The 19,652-nt window shown below is 36.9% G+C and overlaps 9 protein-coding genes across 9 annotated transcripts; 6 read left to right on the top strand and 3 right to left on the bottom strand.

The window, feature by feature from the left end:
- Nucleotides 1-1,017: 1,017 nt before the first annotated feature.
- On the top strand, nucleotides 1,018-1,962 carry DAT1 (Dat1p; the record flags this gene model as incomplete). The annotated part of the gene is made up of 1 exon (XM_003685012.1): nucleotides 1,018-1,962. The coding sequence occupies one exon, from the start codon at nucleotides 1,018-1,020 to the stop codon at nucleotides 1,960-1,962; it is 945 nt and encodes a 314-aa protein (XP_003685060.1).
- Nucleotides 1,963-2,786: 824 nt separating this feature from the next.
- On the top strand, nucleotides 2,787-3,734 carry CTK3 (Ctk3p; the record flags this gene model as incomplete). Its single annotated transcript, XM_003685011.1, has 1 exon — nucleotides 2,787-3,734. The coding sequence occupies one exon, from the start codon at nucleotides 2,787-2,789 to the stop codon at nucleotides 3,732-3,734; it is 948 nt and encodes a 315-aa protein (XP_003685059.1).
- A 1,060-nt stretch (nucleotides 3,735-4,794) lies between these two features.
- Nucleotides 4,795-7,737, top strand: BUL2 (ubiquitin-ubiquitin ligase BUL2; the record flags this gene model as incomplete). Its single annotated transcript, XM_003685010.1, has 1 exon — nucleotides 4,795-7,737. One exon carries the CDS (start codon nucleotides 4,795-4,797, stop codon nucleotides 7,735-7,737), a length of 2,943 nt encoding a protein of 980 aa, XP_003685058.1.
- A 211-nt stretch (nucleotides 7,738-7,948) lies between these two features.
- Nucleotides 7,949-8,833, bottom strand: COQ5 (2-hexaprenyl-6-methoxy-1,4-benzoquinone methyltransferase; the record flags this gene model as incomplete). Its single annotated transcript, XM_003685009.1, has 1 exon — nucleotides 7,949-8,833. The coding sequence occupies one exon, from the start codon at nucleotides 8,831-8,833 to the stop codon at nucleotides 7,949-7,951; it is 885 nt and encodes a 294-aa protein (XP_003685057.1).
- A 1,832-nt stretch (nucleotides 8,834-10,665) lies between these two features.
- On the top strand, nucleotides 10,666-13,884 carry TPHA0C04720 (uncharacterized protein; the record flags this gene model as incomplete). Its single annotated transcript, XM_003685008.1, has 1 exon — nucleotides 10,666-13,884. One exon carries the CDS (start codon nucleotides 10,666-10,668, stop codon nucleotides 13,882-13,884), a length of 3,219 nt encoding a protein of 1,072 aa, XP_003685056.1.
- A 1,059-nt stretch (nucleotides 13,885-14,943) lies between these two features.
- SCS7 (fatty acid alpha-hydroxylase) lies at nucleotides 14,944-16,077 on the top strand (the record flags this gene model as incomplete). Its single annotated transcript, XM_003685007.1, has 1 exon — nucleotides 14,944-16,077. One exon carries the CDS (start codon nucleotides 14,944-14,946, stop codon nucleotides 16,075-16,077), a length of 1,134 nt encoding a protein of 377 aa, XP_003685055.1.
- A 258-nt stretch (nucleotides 16,078-16,335) lies between these two features.
- On the bottom strand, nucleotides 16,336-17,148 carry SEC65 (RNA-binding signal recognition particle subunit SEC65; the record flags this gene model as incomplete). Its single annotated transcript, XM_003685006.1, has 1 exon — nucleotides 16,336-17,148. The coding sequence occupies one exon, from the start codon at nucleotides 17,146-17,148 to the stop codon at nucleotides 16,336-16,338; it is 813 nt and encodes a 270-aa protein (XP_003685054.1).
- Nucleotides 17,149-17,620: 472 nt separating this feature from the next.
- Nucleotides 17,621-18,853, top strand: RRN9 (Rrn9p; the record flags this gene model as incomplete). Its single annotated transcript, XM_003685005.1, has 1 exon — nucleotides 17,621-18,853. One exon carries the CDS (start codon nucleotides 17,621-17,623, stop codon nucleotides 18,851-18,853), a length of 1,233 nt encoding a protein of 410 aa, XP_003685053.1.
- A 305-nt stretch (nucleotides 18,854-19,158) lies between these two features.
- TMA17 (Tma17p) lies at nucleotides 19,159-19,632 on the bottom strand (the record flags this gene model as incomplete). Its single annotated transcript, XM_003685004.1, has 1 exon — nucleotides 19,159-19,632. The coding sequence occupies one exon, from the start codon at nucleotides 19,630-19,632 to the stop codon at nucleotides 19,159-19,161; it is 474 nt and encodes a 157-aa protein (XP_003685052.1).
- Nucleotides 19,633-19,652: the final 20 nt, after the last annotated feature.

The raw sequence follows: 19,652 nt of genomic DNA, 5'->3' as shown, positions 1-19,652 counted from the left end.
TATATATATATATATATATATATACATACAATGGAATTAACTAAAGTATAACCAATTGGAAAACCCAACACCAAGATATTTTAAAGTATCTTGGTGTTGTTTAGTTCTTGATGTAGATAGCACAAAGTTATAGGCCTCCAAAATATTGATTTTTCAACTTTTAACAACTGGCCGACCCGAACAATTGGAACAAGAACGCGAGACCTTCAGGGTCGTCAACAATCTGAACAAAGTAAAACACACACAACCTCACTCAAAATATACCAACCATTACAATCCACAATCCACAGTTTACAATTGAACAGAAACCAGCGACTCAAGAATTAGAGTAGCAATTGTTTGTATATGTGCGTTCGTGTGTGTGGCTTGGTAATCATGTCCCCAAGGTTGAGAATACAAACATCCAACCTGGAAAATTAGCTGCGACAACAACAACTTTCAGTACATACATACTCCTAAGGCCCTTTGTAGCACGGAGTTACAGAGAACGAACTTCTACAGCAAAGTTAAACTGTTCGAAACTGTTCCATTTGTACACTATTTAATATACTCACTATCATCACCTGCAGTCTCATTTACTGATTCCTCCCGTCTCATCTCATCTCATCGCAAAACTTTGAAAAATTTTCTGAAACTTTTTTATGTTTCAATCAATCACTTGCATAGTGTGATGTGTATGTGATTATGGTAATTAAGTGCTGAATATGAGTACTGTCTAGAATTCCAAACTTTAATTTTGATCCAGTAACTTGGACGTTTGTTGTATAATCATTGAATCTATTGTGTTTCTGTTCAATTAATATAAGAGTTTCCATTTCGTTTGCAATTGTTGTACGGAAACCACGATAAAATTGATGGTTTTAATGTGTGGGACAAAGTAGATGGTGTATAATTGATTAATATATATATACATATATATATATATGTATGTGTATGTATGTATGAATCTATTTTACTTGCTCTTTAATTAATTTTGTGTGTCTGTGAAGCATTGGACGACTCTACTGATACGGTACAATGGCTAAGACGTTGGCTCAAGGAAGAAAGCCTGGGAGTGGGAGGAAACCAGGGAAGGGCAAGACTCTACGTGAAGGACGCAAACCAGGTAGCGGGAGGAGGCGTAAGGATGGCAGTTTGGGGACGGCTGTTAATGTGCATAATGCAACCGGTGGTGGGAAGAATATTAAAAATGCGAGGTCAAAGAAAACGACTTCTACAAAGGCTGCAACAGCGGTTGCCAGTGCGACTGCAAAACCCAAGAGGAAATACGTTAAGAAGAAGAAACCTAAAACAGAAGATTACTTGACCACTCCTATAAGTGGGTTTCAGACCGTTCATGAGTTGGCAGGTCCAAATGGATCGCTGATTACTATGGACTCTGGCAATGGAGTCATCACCAACAACAACTATAATAATAACAGGAACATCTCGTCAAGAGATTTAGAGGCACTGGATGCATTAAGGGAACTTACAACAAGTCCGACGTTCACAACATTTAATGACATACCATTACGAGCAACCAGTTCTGCCTTTAACAATGCTTCAATCCAAAATATGGCAACGATGCCGTTACCGAGGTTGGACATGCTCTCTCAGAATCAGAATAATAATTTATCGCAAGCACAAAACAACAAATTCTTCTCACAAAGAATGATGAATCTGCCGAAGGACGATTTCATGAATAATAGCACAATACAAACAAAAAACTTACTAAACATCAATCAGCAGAATGTGCCGAACATCAACGTAGAGTTACCGCACTTGCATGCTATTGGAGATACAATGTCGTTTCAAAATAATATATCAAATAACTCATTCCCAATGAATACATACCAAAATACTAATATGAATTTGAATTTACACAGTAATGTGGATCAAAACGGTAATGCGAACATATCTCATTTTATGAACAATAGGAATACAGACTCTATGGCAAATAATCAATATGCATATAATGGTTGATTTTTATATCTCTTATATAAATATATATCATGTATTATATATTTCTCCTGATAGTTACACACCAGATATGGCATGAGGAGCAATGCATGGACAAAAACAAATTGTATTATATTAAGGCACACTTAGTTTTACTTCTTCATCATGTAGGTTACTTTATTATTTTATTAATACAAACTGAGCCCAGTAAATTTATCACTTCCAAGTTACAGGAATGAGTGTTTTAGGCGTATCATAAAGCCAGACATTGTTTAAAGTTGAATTGCTTTACAAAGTACAATGTACCCATTATCTCACAAGAAATCATTGAGTAAGAGAGTATTTGAAGTAAACATAATTACTATATATGCCCTTATGAGTTAGTTATCCTGCAGTTCAGCCATATCGTGCAAATTACTCATCTAGTGACACTGGAACCCCCTCGAAATCTAGAATATTTTGATCTCAAGTAATGGAAAACGAGTACATTTAAGTCAGAGACACTACCGTGTCAAGAGGTCCTTCCTGTTGTCATATTCAACTCAATGATTGCACTCTTAGAGTTGACTATTACTTAAATACTGTCGTAATACGGTCTTCTACCCAAGAATTGATGTCAAAATTACCCGGAATCCAAAATTTGCGTGTTGAAATTTCAAAATATCGATATCTATATGGATTGATTCCAATGAATCTTTCAATTTATAACTTTAGATAAAACATTTAAACGGTAAGTAAGTCTATGTAAAGCTGTATTTACGTCAGTTAAGGGTGTAAATCTTGGAAGTAACTAAGAAGCATAAAGTCATACAACATCGATATTCGCCAGGGCATTGATTGCAGAAAAAATGGATTCTTTTGAGGCGAGATTGAAATTTATTCAAGTTTTGAAATCTTTATCAAAGACGCTGAACACTATCCTTACCTACGCGCCAGGATCTAACAGCGACAGTTTTAATTTATCCGGGTCGATCAACATGTCTGGCAGCAAGACTGCAGCTGTCGACCCTATTCAGTTCTATGTAACTTGTTGCGATGAACACTACGAAGATTTCCAACAATGTCTCTTTGATACAACAAGCAAGATGGATTCTCTAGACAGACTGAATGTGCTGATCTATTATTGTAAACTGATTGAAATGCTGAAATACCTAGTTGACAACAGTACTGGCGGGCTGGAGAGTAAAAAACACATTCTGAACAAAGTACTGCTGGCATCAATTGACAAATTGTACATGTTGATGTTACCTGGAAATGAAATAAAGTCGTTGGTAAACTTAAATGAATGCATAAACAGATTTGTGGACATGAACCAACTGGCTGGGAACATTATAAGTGATGAAGAGATGAAGCAGATGAGGCAAGCTTTCCAAAGACATTCGAGCACTTCCGCAACCCAGATTAGCGAGGCGTGGTACACGGTCCCAGATACCGAAGCAGACACCGCCGGAGACTACGAAAAATCCTTCAGAACAACGCTGACACTTTTAAATGACAGAATTGGGAAACAGCGCTTGTTTTACCAACAATTTGCCAACAGCGAGCCTATCCCATGCCAGGAACAAGGCACAGCTGCAACGCAGATAACATTGCACCGGATGGAGAACGACAGGGAGAGACACAAGAAACTGAAAGAGCATTCGTGGTTCATTAAGAGGGACACAGACAGGTCGATGTTGAGCGCCAATGAGTTCGAGAAACTTTGGGACAACACCACGGGAGAACTGACCATAGAGGACCTCAACAATATGCAGGAACTGCACGATATCTCGCAGCAATCGTACCTGACCATGTAACAGCATATAATATAGCATAGCCTAGCATCAATACAAACAATGGAACATTATACAATATAGCCTTATTTAACAGTATATAACAGATGAGCTGGAGGTTGATTAGTATTACCCGTCCACTAATGGAGTCCGGTACCGGCGGGGCAAGGAACAGTTGCTCCGTGCCGGTTTTTGTAGCAAAAGCAACAGGAACGGCGAAGAATGCGCAGAAAACGTTTTCTACCCCTGCGGCATACACACTGGAACGGAATGCCAGTAGAGGAAACACGCAGAGATACAGGTTATGCTGGGTCCTAACAGTACACGCAATTGCCCGCACGCGACCAGCCAGCTCGCGCACGCATGTCCACTTAACTGCGCCAGTTGTCTGTGCACACAACACCGCGCCAGTATAATGTAATATTGATCTTGGCTGACATATGGCCGTGGAGAGCAACAATACTTTTTTTCATTCTCGGGCTCCGAGATTCGTCCGACAAAATGAGCAATTCCGAAAAGACGAGATATCACCACAGCTTTCCAATATATATAATAATAATACTAAGTGGACACTTTCACAACGGCGATTTTGAAAACCTTTGGAAAAGAAACAGCATCAAGATAGAAAATTTATTCTTTTTTTAATGATGATATGCCTGTTGAAAGTATTGTTTCTTTACTTTCTGATAATGTTGTTATTAATAGTTCAGGGATTGAGAGCTGGTCTCCAGCATCTGGGGCAGTATGGTTATTTATAGAGACTACATTGTGTTCTTGAACTTCGTAAAATAGAATCTACATATATATAGACTAATATACTAACTCGTTTGGTCTGTTTATTTCAACTCAGGATCGATTGGTAAGAAGCTCAATCCCCCCCTTATCTATACTATTCTGATCCAGCTCATCTGGGACAGCCTAGTGTACGTCTACAGTTTATGTTCTAAAAGTTATTGTCTCTGATACTTTAGGATACGATATAGAAAAATTCATTCAGTGAAGTGGGAAAAGAGTAGTTATATTTAATGAGAATAGGATATACTGACATATTCATAAATACATACACGATAATATTAGCACAACAATGACAGGCCAGAATAATGTTATACGTCCACCTTTGAGAACTGCACATACGGAAAATGTGCTGCGTGGGAGACTCCCCGCCAATTCGAGTTCTTCAAACTTAAGAACATCACTTTCAAAGAGTAAAGAAGCTAAGCAATGGATTAGAAGTGCATCCGCGTCGAATCTACTGAGAAGTTATAAATCGAAAAATAATGATCAATCTTTAAACAATGTAGATGGAATGACTCCCTCTACAGGAACAAGTACCAATAAAGAGTCAAGTTCGAGCAATGAAGGAGCGTTATATCTTCAAACTAACGATAGTAATACTTTTGTGGATGTTTTACCATCTTTTGAAATGTACAATACCTTGCATAGACATATTCCACAAGGTAATGTAGATCCAGATAGACACGACTTCCCACCTAGTTACCAGGAGGTTCAAACACAAAGGGAATCGATTTTGCCTAGGCAGGATCATCCAGAATTATTGAATCTTGAACAACAGCAATGTTCATACAATAGAACTAACATCACACTGTCATCGTCAAGTAACATAGAAAATGTTCCTAATGGAGAAGATATCATCACTCCATTGAATTTTTCAGGAACAAATTTACACTCGTTATCATCATCAAATCTCAACAGTTTACATCCACTCTCAACACAGCATTTAAATATCCAACCATATCCAACGATGCAGCATGGCATTGCTTCTAATATTAGTTCTAGGACATCTGGGGATCCAGGAACAGATAGCAACACACCAGAAGATGATTTGAACGATAATGATAATATTTTCATAGATAAATTATACACTTTACCAAAATTGACTACTCCAGTAGAAATCGATATTCGTATTACAAAACAAGCATCTTTCCCACATGAAAAGCCTGAAGAAGAATCTATTCTAAAAGAATATACTTCGGGTGATATTATACACGGTTATTGTATAATTGAAAATAGATCTAGTCAACCATTAAAATTTGAAATGTTTTATGTCACTTTAGAAGCGTATACTTCAGTTATTGATAGAACTAAGGGGAAAAGAACCGTTAAAAGATTTTTAAGGATGGTAGACTTGAGTGCAAGTTGGTCTTATAGTAATATGATTCTAAGTTCAGGTGTCAATGTAGTGGCAGGTGATGTTGACTATGATAATTCGATTATCGGTTTAAATAATAATAGAGTTTTGGAACCAGGTAAAAAATATAAGAAATTCTTTATGTTCAAATTACCAAACCAACTATTAGACATTACTTGTAAACAAGAGCAATTCCAGCATTGCTTATTACCACCAAGTTTTGGTATTGATAAATATAGAAATAATGGAAGGTATTCCGGTATAAAAGTAAACAATGTTTTAGGTTGTGGTCATTTGGGTATTAAAGGTTCTCCAATTCTGACATATGACATGCTAGACGACAATTTGTCGATTAATTATACAGTTGATGCTCGAATCGTAGGAAAAGATATAAAAACTCATAAACTTAATATAATGAAAGAACAAGTTTACAACATTAGAGTGATACCGTTTGGATTTTCTTCAAAAATTAGCAATAAAAAACCTACAGAGCAAATAAATGAACTTATTAAATTAGTAGAAGAAAGATTGGAGGCCTTAGATAGAATATTCCAAAAATTAGAGAAAAAAGAACCAATTTCAAATTCAGATATCCGTGGAACAGAAGTTTATGGAACATTAGAAGGAACAGCCAACTTAGGGTCAAAGGAATTACTAGAACGCAAAATTCGTCACATGTACATAAGTAATAGAGAATGTAGTGATACTGGACTAAACAGCTCAAAGGATTTGAAAAACCTCCATCCACAAGACAAATTTGTGGAGAGTGAATTGAATTATAAAATTAAAAGCAAACCAAAATCAAGCTCAAGTTTATTTTCAACATTTTTAGGATCTTCGCAACCTTCATCGTCATCTACTGCTTCTAAAACCTCTCCAACTTCTACAAAATCTGAAAAAGCAGGGTTGATCGTACTGACTTGCGATGTACCCAAACAGTCATTGCCTTATTGGTCGCCATCATTATTAAGAAAGACCAATGTTTATGAAAACAAAAATTCTTATAATCAAGAGAATTGGAATAATTTGCAGAGTACAATACCAGACGATGAAAAAGACTTATTATCGAAATTAGACATTCACCTAACATGTATACAATCAAATAACAGTATGCCACACGACCCTCCAGATATTCATTCTGTTACCACGGAACTGATATGTATAACTGTTAAATCTGATAACTCAATTCCTGTTAAACTAGAGCAGGATTTACTAATGAATGAAAAGAAAATGAAAACTACTCAATCCTTATTCTCAGAGTATGTTCAAAAAATCAAAACTTATAAGAAAAAATTCAATGAGAACTTGGCCGAATTAAATGAATTATATAATTCTTCAAGGACATTTACAAGTTCTCGTGAAATTAAATTTAGTGATTTCATATCGGGCCAATTACATAATGATATTGAAAGTATTGCAAATTTGAATATCTCTATCATTCAACTAAATGATATATTCAAGAAGCAAGTTGATACACTAAAGTCTCAATCCGATTCTATATCTGCAAACAGTAATATTCATTCAGCAGGTAATAGTTCAACTTCTGTTGGCAGTTTATATCCTTCAAGAAGTGGCGGCACAAACATATTGAGTGCTACTTTTAGTGGAAGCACCCAGCATACTTCATCTAAAGCATCTACCCAATCTAGAATGAAAGACCAATTAACCCACGATTGGGTTCAATGTAAACAACTCCAATACGAACGTGAATTGAGTGTGAACATCGAATATGCACCCGACATTAAAGAAACACTGATACCGAGTTTTGAAAGTTGTTTATGTGCAAGGTTTTATTTAGTTAGAGTCTATGTAAAATTTGAACATCATGCAGGTGTCGCAATGATTGACATCCCCGTCGATGTAAAGAAGCTTACTTAATAACTTTAATAAATAGATTTAATATCGTACTTAAAGCATTTTACAATTTAATCAGATAGCAATTCTTATAAACAAATATTGCAAATATGATATTTATTTAGCAATATATAAGTATAAACAAGTGGAAAATCATCTATCAAATTAATAATGTTATATACAAACTCAAATTGAAATGGTTAGACAATAGATTTTGATTTGGGTTTTGAAAGATTTAAACTTTAATACCCCAGTGAATAGCACAAGTACCAAAAGTTAAATTTTCATACCCGACAGATTGAAAACCTGCTTTTTCGATCATATATTTAAAAGTTTCTTGATCAGGAAATCTCTCGATTGATTCAACAAGATATTGGTAAGAATCGTAGTCATTTGCGATAACTGAACCCATAAATGGAAGAACTTTGGCCCATTGTTGGTAACCAAAATCAACTAACCCATTCTCGATCTTAGAAAATTCCAAACAATAAAAGATACCACCTGGTTTCAATACTCTGTGTGCTGTATTTAAACCTGCTTGAATATCAGTGAAGTTTCTGATACCGAAAGAAACTGTATAAATGTCTTTAGAGTTTGATTCAATGGCATCCAGAACTTCACCATTTTGTATCATAAATCTTACTCTTGGATTATTGTAGTACTTATTCTGCTCCAATGCCCTTTTCTCACCTTCTTTTAACATATCTGGGTTGATATCAATAATATCCATCGTTGATTGAGTATCATGGAACTTTTCTTCTGCATGGTCTAATAAACCGAACGCAATATCACCTGAACCACCGGCAACGTCAATGAAACTCAATGGAGTATCAGAATTTGGCCTCTTACCAGCATCTAATTTATTAATAAAATGATCTTTCCAACATCTATGGATACCCAAAGACATGACATCGTTCATGATATCATACTTCGATGCTACAGAAGAGAAAACACCACCAACTAATTTCTGCTTTTCTGCCAAAGGAACCATCTTCGAGCCAAAATCGGTGAACTTACCTCCATCTACTTTATTTAGTGCATTGTTGCTACTAAACAGTCTGCCAATTGTCTTAGCATTAGCAAAGTTAACATAATTCTTAAATGAGGCAACTTTCAACATCTTCAAAAAATTGTGATTACCTTACCTAATGCTCTATAACTGTGTAATGAATTGTTGGAACTCAATCAATTATACAAAGAACAAAGTATACTTCTAGATTATTCAATCCAATATTCAATTAGAAATAGAAATTCAATAGAACTCTCTCGAATGTCATAACTTTTGAAACTTTTGAAGAGTATATTATATATATCCTTTGTTTCTTATATTTTTTTCACTTTAAACGGTGACAGGCGGGGGGATCTTAATGGTTTGTAAACGAAAGACAATATATAATAAGGCCACAGAAGAAGAAAGCTGTGTCATTATTATGGAGAATTACAAGGTTTTTACCATTGAAACATTGATTACTATATTTGATAATACTTGGTATATATATTCTTGGGGGAGTTAAGTTTATGCCGTCCATGAGCGTCTCAGTACAACAATAGCTTCAGCTTTCAGTATTAAGGGAAGACATGGAACGTCACAAAAATATCGAAAAGCTAAATGGGCATAATCGAGTGACGGTAAACAGATTCTACATGTAACAACAGTTTGTATGCACTTGTATTACGACTGTGATTATATCTTGCATTTCAAAAAATAATGGTAGTGGAAAAGTTATATTAGCGTCAAAAATTCGTCGAATGTCATCCAACTGTAATACTTTTTTACACCGAAATATTTCTTATTAACCAGAGAACATCATTAATGTTGCTATATGAAACTTGCTAATAAATTGAAAATCATCATTATCTTATTTTGTCAGTGGCTGTTGATCTGTCAATGTACTCCTATACTGAGCCTTGTCGACCAGAGCGAAGGGAAGTCTAATGCTCAAGTCACAACAAAGAGAAATCCATTAGATGGTCAAAATGTGGACAAGACGCTCCAAATTAAAGGTATTCTTAACTACTACTCAACTTGGAAGCTGAATGAAGAAAATATGACGGTGTCTGAAAAGGTGACTAGTTTAATAAACTCAATGCAAAGAGACCATTCCAACTGCAATAATGTAACATGGAATAACGTTATTAAATATATAATCTACGGCGACAAGAAATTATGTCATCCTGAACAAATACAGAACCCTTCTGGTTAACACCTCATGCGCTGTTCAAGAGTTTATTACTTATATAATGTCTGTAGTCATGTATGTTAGCATCAAGTATATCGTTACGTTTCTAGGCAAAATAAATCAAACTTTGGCGGTTCAAATAAACGGTTTCCAATATTCACTCATTAGAGCCACCGACATACTCTTATACACTTCCATTTGACCAAAGAACAGGGTCTTCTCACAGCTCTTGTTGATAATGCATCATAGTTCTGTCACATTAATTAATGACACATTAGTTCCAGACATATCGTTTTCTACGGCTGCGCTAACAAGGGCTTTTCGTGAACGTCAAGGCATTGTTCAAGAGCACACAGGTAAAATAGGCATCTAAAAGTGATAAGAAATGAACCTTATAGTTTTATAAGTTATTCTATGGATGTGCTGATGGTCCAGTTATCAACTAAGGTGAACAACTACCAAGTTATTATATTTTGCATTGAACACCGAAAGATAGATATGCGAACTGAAGTTCCCTAGTGAATTTAGTAAACATAACAGGATAACATTGAACTAAATAGTGCTTTAGTTAACGATCAATTGAGACTTTATTATTGCATTAAAATTAGAAACCTAGTAAAGAAAGGGAACTTGTTAATAAGACACAATTAAAAAACATACATAGTCTGTCATTCGTTCATTGAGAGAGAGAAAGAGAGAGAGAGAGAGAGAGAGAAAGAAAGTTCGATAAGTTGATAATATTGCCATATTTATACAAGTTATAGCAATAAAGATGAATGGAAATACAGACATGGAGACTAATATTGAGAGTAGAAACCCTGCCATGTTAAAGGCTGTACAATATTTGGATAGGGAGATCAAAAATGTGAACCATTTGAAAAGGTTTTCGATCGGTTCAATGGATATGCTAATTGATCCTGAACTAGAATACAGAATATCCAATACGGTCACCAAAGACATTGAATCGGAGAAACCGAAACGTCGATCTGTATTACTGCTGAATACATTTGCATCTAGCGACGATGTACCGACGAAGGCCCATTCAAAAGCGCCAAATATAGGCATAATGCAATCAAACATAGATTACTCAAATGATTTAGTCAATATGAGCATTCAAAGACGGCGGAGCTCAACCAGACAATTCCCAACTTTTTCTAAGTATAAAGAATCTGTTCCAGTTTATAATGAAGAAAAAGTAGATTCTACCAATGCAGTAAAATGGGTACGAGCTGACCAACATCCCAATGTCTCTCCATCAAAACAATTAAATGAAGTTCTAGAAAATTTGCATATAGAGGATAAACAGGTCACAAAAAAGGATAGACTGTCAATTACCTATAAGAAAAATAAATCATCAATCGTACGAAGACCATCAAAATTAAGACACTCTTCCAATGATGAAAGTTTTGATTCAGACATAGAAGATCCCTCATTTACAAAAGACCATGACACTTTTAGTTTTGAAAATGAATCTTCTTTTTCGACAAACGACCAAACAGATATTAGCATAACTAGATTTGATTCAAGAGACACTATCAATTCTAATGGAAACAGTAACCATCGATTATCGTTGAAAAATATTACAGACGAACTTACAAGGATTTCAAATGATGCTGGATTAGTAGATTCAGATGCTATAAACTTAGCACAATCACTGGGTTTAACTAGTTCATATCAAAATAATATTAATGATTTTTATGATGACAAAAATTTAGCGATTTATGATTCTACTATCAATGAATCGTCTAACATGGAGACCTTTAATGAGCAAGACAAAATCCTAAATCTCAACAGTGAAAATTCTAAAGGAGGTACTTTCGCTGTAAATGGCATGAAAGTTCCAATGAGATCTTCATTAAGAAGGTCTAAATTTAACACATATAGATATAGTAGAAATAACCAGAAAGACTCTGATATCCCCGAAAAAAAGGAGATAGAGAATCCATATATGGGATCACAACATATTTCAGAAGAGAAAAGTGATGTTACTGAAATTCAAGTGGCGTTGTCCAATAACCAAAATGCACTAGTGTCCCCAGAAAGGAATAACGATAAAATCTCTTTTAAAGATTCTCAAAAAGATTATTTGACAAAACCGATAGAAGAAAAGGCTGATGCTGATGAGCAGTCTGGCTCATCCCCAGTAAGTGATTTTCAAGACATTTATGATCATTATAGACAGCCTAGTTCTGAATGGGAAGATGAGATTTTCAACGCCAGTAAAAATCCAGAATCTTCTATATCATTAAATGGAAACCTGGTTGCTCTGCCTGAACTAGCTTCAAGTAAATATCAAACAAGTAACGTAATGGGAGAAGAAGGTGAGTACCTGGATAAGGTAACCCATGATCATACACAAGAGACCTCATTTGAAACAGATGATATAAACAACGAAGTGAATAATAATTATGCCGATGACAGGATCCAAATGAATGCCACGGAATATTTGAATAATTCCGAGCAACATACCATAAGCGAGAATGATATTCATGAATCAAGTTCAGAACTGCAGCATTCTGAGAATCTTATTTCAAGCCAAGAACAAAGAGACTCCTTTATTCAGAATGGCGATACAAATTTAAGAGAGGTAAGATCTACGCAGAAACATCATTATAGAAGAGGTGGTTGGGCATGGTTCAACAACAAGACAAAAGAGAGTTTTAATTCATCACTTCATTCGCTAAATAAAAACACAACATCATCTGGCAATAGAGGTTCAACAGAATTAAATGACAATGAAACCAGCACCGAGGCCGGCCACTCTTTGCACAACAAAGCTCCAGGGAAGTCTCGGAATAGAAATATATTCAAGTTACATGATAAAACCAACGATGCTCATTCGTACAAAAACGTAACCGACAATGAGTCTAGTGCGGTTGATTCATCGTCTGCTAATATTAAAAATTCACTTGGCAAATTGAATGATTTATTTAAGAGAAAAACATCTGGTAAACTGCACCGCACTAGTCACGACGCAGTAAGCACGGCGATCGAACAGGACAGTGATTTATCGGCATTTGAGAAGGTGAGAAAGAGTTCAAGTTCGAGTTTCAACAAATTGCGCAAGAGTTCCAGCAAGATTTCTGTCTCGGAAAGCGGCAGACAAGATACTACTGCGAGCAGCACTAGGACTGAACCTATAGAACCTGCTTTGCCCAACCAGTCTGCATACCATATAGAAGCACATGGAGATCAAGTCGAGCTCGAAACGCATAATAACCCAAAAAAGCACGCGCAGATTTTACCTGTTTCACCTGCTTCTGAGAGAACGGACGACAGCAGTGTGCTTGATGCCAGCGGTCCTCTGACTGAGTCCAGGAACACGCCTTTGAACGGCTTACAACCTGCGATCACTATCAAAACGACGAGACAGCCTGATCCGCATACACACGCCGTTGCACCAAGAGCCGAAACACCTCCCTCAGGCAAGAACAGCGCTAATTTGCCTACCAAAAACGGCAGACAGAGAAGGAAGACTGGTGCGTACAGTACGAGTACGCGTGTCTCGAAGACCCCCAAAAGATCGTCGAGAGGCCAACAGGCCTCAACCAATGGCAACGGGCCAGCACCCGTGACATCGACATTGCCGCTACGCAAACTGACGTTTGCCGACGTCCCGCCGACGGGACGTGCCAATGGTCCCGTCCAGTTCATGGACAGTACATTTGGATTCCCGTTGCCGCTATTGACGCGGTCGACCATCATCATGTTCGAGAACCGACTGCCTATCAGCGTCGAAAGGGCCATCTACCGCCTGAGCCATTTGAAACTAGGCGACACGAAGAAAGAGCTACGCCAGCAAGTACTTCTCAGCAACTTCATGTACGCATACCTGCACTTGGTGAACCACTCACTATACCTGGAGCAGTACGGCCTCGGCGCGGACGGGAGTGGAGCTGCACCAGACTCCCTGGCCGCGGACACCTCTGGCAAGGACGCCGAGATCCGCCTGACTGTGGACACGCATGCCAGCCGCACCGTGTTTGGCTAGCGGTGGACCACCACACTGCACACACAAATAGACAGATACATTTAGCATACATATCGATACGTAGACGCACACATGTAAGAGCAAATGACACAAAACAAATGCACGTGACGCTAACTGATTTTGTGACACCACCCATACCCCCCCTCACGACGGCGTAACAGCACACGAAACTGCTGCACCGCGGCGGAAGTACATGTCCACGGACCCGCGAACGCGTCGTCGCAAGAGCCGGAACACCAGTAAGTAGCGGCGCAGGAGACGCACCAAAACGCCAACGCCAACGCGCCGCGGGCCCGCGGCGCGTCTCGGTCGTTTAAACCGCGAGAGCGCATACAAAAGGCGGCACGAACACAAACACGAATAAACGAGAGCCGCCCGGAAACAGCAACACAAAAACACCGTGCGCGAATATCACTTCGGCGGAGCGATTTATCGCTGATTCTGCGTGTCTCCCGCTAAGCAAGACAGCGGACAACGCCACCCGCACACAACAATGGCAATAGCAAGAGCAAGAGCAATGGCAACCTGTCAATCAAAGCTTTCGAAGTTAAATCTCGAGATGTTTTGGACAACAGCAACTCTCTTCCAAGGCAGGCCGAACTTCTCACCCTCCGTCGGTCAATGCACCTGCACGGCAAAGCAAGAACTTCTGACCCCGAGCCGTCCAACGCATTGTGCTGCTATTTGCTTTGCCATTAGAGGAACTGTTTGGCACGAGCAGAACAAACTCAGCAAAGGCCAGGTTCTTGCTCATCGGTCGACGATAAACTGTCAAGACCTCAGCTAGACGGTTACCGATGAGTCTGCAAGAACTGCAGCGGCTGGTCTTTGCTACTGTCTGGTTACGTTGCATGTTTCTGTCTCGACTGCATTGAAACCGAGCAAAATGAAATGCATCACTTTAATACCTCTTGTTGTAGCATAAGAACACCCATCGGTGAATTGTATAAAAAGCGACTCCATTCTGACTCAATCCTCGATTCCGTTACCACTCGGATATTTCTCTTACGCACATCTACACATAGCAAGCAATCGTAGTTACACACGCTGATCAACAACATGGCTGAAAGTAATCCATCAAAGACACTAGAGCTGTTCTCTAGTGAAAAGTTTCAATCTCACAACACTGAGGATGACTGTTGGGTGTCTGTTAAGGACAGACTGATTTATGACGTCTCCAAGTTCGTCCAGGAGAACAAAGATGTCCCTGTCGAGGACGCAGTCTTGAAACGTGCTGGTAAAGATATCTCAGACTTGTTGGAGACAAAGTCTTTTAAGTTCGTCGATGACAAATACTTAGTGGGCTATTTGGCTAACTCTACTGAAGAAGCCAGACTACTAACCAACAAAGATCACAAAGTAGAAGTCAATTTGAAAGACGGCACTTATGACTCGACCGTCTTTGTCAAAGAACTGCCATCCGAAGAACATTTCACGATCTCGACCGACTATAAGAAAGACTTCGTCGACCATCATTTCCTGGATTTAGAAAAACCTTTATTGATGCAAATGCTCACTGGTAACTTCACGAGAGAGTTTTACATCGATCAAATCCACAGACCAAGACATTACGGCAAAGGTTCCGCTAAGTTGTTTGGTAACTGGTTAGAGCCAATTTCATTGACTCCATGGTGGTTGATTCCAATCATCTGGGGTCCTGTCGTTGTCTACCACTTTTACGTCGGTGCACAACACATGCATCCATTATCTGCTGTCTTTTTCTACTTCCTAGGTATTTTCGTTTGGACTTTTATCGAATACTGTCTGCACAGATTCTTATTCCATCTAGATGATTGGGTCCCACAACACAACTTCTTCTACACCATCCATTTCTTACTGCATGGTGTTCACCATTACTTGCCAATGGACCAGTACAGATTGGTTGTCCCACCTGCTCTATTCGTTGTCCTATGTACTCCATTCTACAAAGCTGTGTTCGCTTTACTGCCATTGTATGTCGCTTATGTCGGGTTTGCAGGTGGTTTAACTGGTTACATCATTTACGATTTGACTCATTACTTCATTCATCATGTTAAATTACCTCGTGTCTTCCGTAAGATCAAGAAACATCATTTAGAACATCATTACAAGAACTACCAACTAGGTTTCGGTGTTTCCAACTACTTCTGGGATTTAGTGTTTGGTACTTACTTGGGTCCAGACTCTCCAGCCTCTATCATGAGAACTAAATAGAATGATCGAATAAAGTCGTTATCAATTTATTTAGAGTTACGTTTATCCCTTTATTTATTTGTTTATGTACTCTTTTTTTATTCAATTATATTTTATACACCCGTTAAGATAAATAAATGACCTTAAAAGTTATTTAATTGATTAATTATATACTTTCATAATGTTTTCACTAAATAATTGCTAAATACCAATAATGTGCATTCGCACAACAATGGTTTAATCATGATGGAGATGTTGTTGTAAAATTCTTAAAATGCTTTACCTTCTGACAACTTTATATTTGTTTTTTGGCATCTTCAATTTACCTTGTGTGTTAGCATGGGTAACTGGAGGTGGAGGAGCATCATATAATCCTTTGACCATTGGATGACCCATCAAGTAAGAACTATGCAGTGGAACAATATCGTTCATTTTAAAACCTTTCACTTTTGGTACTCTTTTGAATTCAATGTTGTCGAATTCCGGACCGTATGGTATTTCTCTCAATTTCTCAATAGTAGTAGGATTTTTCTGTAAATATTTTGCTATATCGTTAAGAAGTTGTCTCTTACCCCCAGAAGAATAACTACTAGCAGTCACAACAGTGGTTCCTTGCTCTTTGATTAAAACACGGACTCTACCTGGGTTACCAAAATCTTGTGGATGACACTTGTCACCTTCAAAGATACAGAGAACACCTAGTTCACGCACTGCATCAGCGACAGTTTTTGCCAATGGATTTTCAACAGCTAACTCTTTAGAGACACGTCTACCTTCCTTATGGGATCTATTTACATCGAAATAACAGGGGTAAATCACTTGGAAGCCCTTGACTTCCTGTAACTCTTGTTTACTCATTCTTGCACTACCTTCGACTTGACCTGTTTGTGGGTTAATGAAATTTATTTGTTCAGAGTTGTCCGATAATGGAACTAAAGGTGGTTCTTTATTGTCCTCTAAATCCTGGCTTCTCACCACTGTTGTAACAATTTTAGGGGCAATTGGCGTGTTTAGAGATGGATCCAGTTCGGCCAAATCCATCTCCATGTTGTCTATATCATCGTAATTTTCGATTTCTTCTAGTTTGGGCATATTTATTCCTCACTATAATTCCTCCCAGATTCTCTTTCAATTAGACAGAAGCTATACTTGAAATATAAAGCAGTCCTACTCTCATCTGAATCTAATCTCTATTTATACAACTGCTTCATTTCTCTTCCATTCAATTAACTTCATATTCTCGAATTTTATTAAAATGAACAATTTTTCATTTTCCAATTTTCATCTTAAAGCTTTCTTGAGATCAAAAACATTCAAACTTTAAAGGCAGCTAAAATAAATACAAAGATAAACGTTTGTTTAATTAAACATTGAAAAGTCATGCCTTCAATCTAATACATTAACTTCTGTTTGTTTACGTGAACCGTTTGGTCGTTATCGAAGTAACTTACGTTTTCAAAGCAGAAATTTTGCAAGAATATTGAACTGATTGGGTTATTGGTTCTCATTTTTCACAATATAATATCCAATGGACTAATGAGCATACAGTCGAACATAACTAAGCATGTCAACTAGTAGTAATGAAAATGAGAGTGATGATGAGTTTCAGGATAATGAGAACATAAAGAATTCTTTTTCAGCGTTAGATAGTCTTGAGAATGAAGCTTTCGGTTCAGAGAAAGAAACTACTGAGGTAGGTGATTCAAAAAAGAATTTAGATAAGAATGACCTTGCCATTTTTGAATCTGCAAAGGAGATATTGGAGACATTAGAGCATACACAACGTACTGATCTTGCGTTACACTTGTACTCATCATACTTACTTCGAACACTTTTATATAAAGCCAATGAGAAACGTCATATAGCGGAAATCGACCTTCTATATACAACTCAAGTCAAAGAGAATTGGGTAAGTTGGCCAAATTCTAATACAATAATTGACCCCAAGACAGATAAATTGTATGAAGACGATATAGGCAAGAAAACACAGATCTACGATGATATTATAGTCGATAAGGGTCAAATTTTAACGCAAAATATGAAAAAAGAACAAATTGAAGATATCAATCTTAATTTTGACGTGTTACCTGGTGAAGTCTCGACAAATGCGTTGATTCATGGTTCACATATGATGGAGAGAGAATTGGATGCATACTGGCAGAAGATAATTTCAGAATCAGCAATTTCTAACAATGATTATTTGGATATTGATACAATGAATATTCCCTCTACAATATCCGACCATATTCTGAGTAAACTTGATTTATTTTTTGAAGGTTTACACAATCAAGTGGCACAACAAACATCTATAAATATAAAACAATCCATAGATGATGGACATATTGTGATATCCCAACCTGATAAAGTGGCAGAAATAAAAGAGAATAAGCATATTGAATTGGATTTTCATGATGTTATCCTGCGAAGTTGTGATATGGGTGAAAATATGCAAGAAATTTATATGAAATGCTTACAGTTATTTAATGATATACCAAAAACATTTGACAAGCAGCATTTTAAGTTGCCAAAACACTATCTTAAGAAGTTCTCTCCAGCTCCAAAAAAGCATAATTTAGAAGTAGAAGAAGCTATAAAGAACTCTAGGAAAGATTTTATTGCCATTGAAGATGTTTTGAAGAAGACAACAATCAAATCAAAACAGAAGGCAAAACTTGCATTTAAAAATCGTAAAAACACAGAACTGAATATTAATAAAAAGGTATTTTATAAAATACAAGGACCTAGTTTAATAGACCTTGAAGATCTGGACTACACCGTTAAAGATGCTTTACTTTGATTTAACCTACAAATTAATATTTATTTGTTTTATTTCAAATGTATTTATTTCACTTTAATGTGCATTCAATACTTCTATTGAATGTGTAACTGTTACAATGTAAAAGTACACTGCATGCCTCTACTTTCTAATCATTTGTACTACGCAATTATGATATATTTCTTAAATAGATGTAGATATATGGGCAATAATAAAAATTATTTCATTAATTCATTAGATATAGTTATATAGCAACAATTATTTCGATATATATAATCAAATATTTTTTTGAAGAAAAACCTGTTACCAAGTCATATTAATGATGCTTAAAGATACATGCTATTGGGAGCAACTATATCAACATCTGAATTATCCATATCTATATCAGTCGATAAACCTTTCTTACGATTTTCTAACTGAATTGAACTATCACTAACTTTCTTCCCTGATTTTCTATAGATCTGTTCATCATTAATGATGTCGATTCTTTGATTATAATTGTCCAAAATTGTGCCGTTTTCTCTGACAGATTCCTCAAACAGTTCTAAATCACTTTGATCAATATTATTAAACTCTTCAGCGTCTACAATATCATTATACTCATCTATGTTTGCATCGTTACTTTCTCCCTTCAAATGGATGATATATTTATTCAATCTCTTCGTAGAAGATTCTAAATGTCTCAAACTGTTCAAAACCTCTCTTTTTATCTGTTCTATTTCACCATCTGACATTGTTCTTATCGCCACTTTAAAGTCTTCTATCTTTATTGCACCTCTCATACCACTAGCACCAGACATCTTTAATTGACAATTTGAAA

Source organism: Tetrapisispora phaffii, chromosome 3, assembly GCF_000236905.1.
Source record: "Tetrapisispora phaffii CBS 4417 chromosome 3, complete genome".
Taxonomy (NCBI): Eukaryota; Fungi; Ascomycota; class Saccharomycetes; order Saccharomycetales; family Saccharomycetaceae; genus Tetrapisispora; species Tetrapisispora phaffii.
The sequence above is the reverse complement of the archived record's forward strand: the minus strand, read 5'-3'. Positions and strand labels throughout refer to the sequence as shown.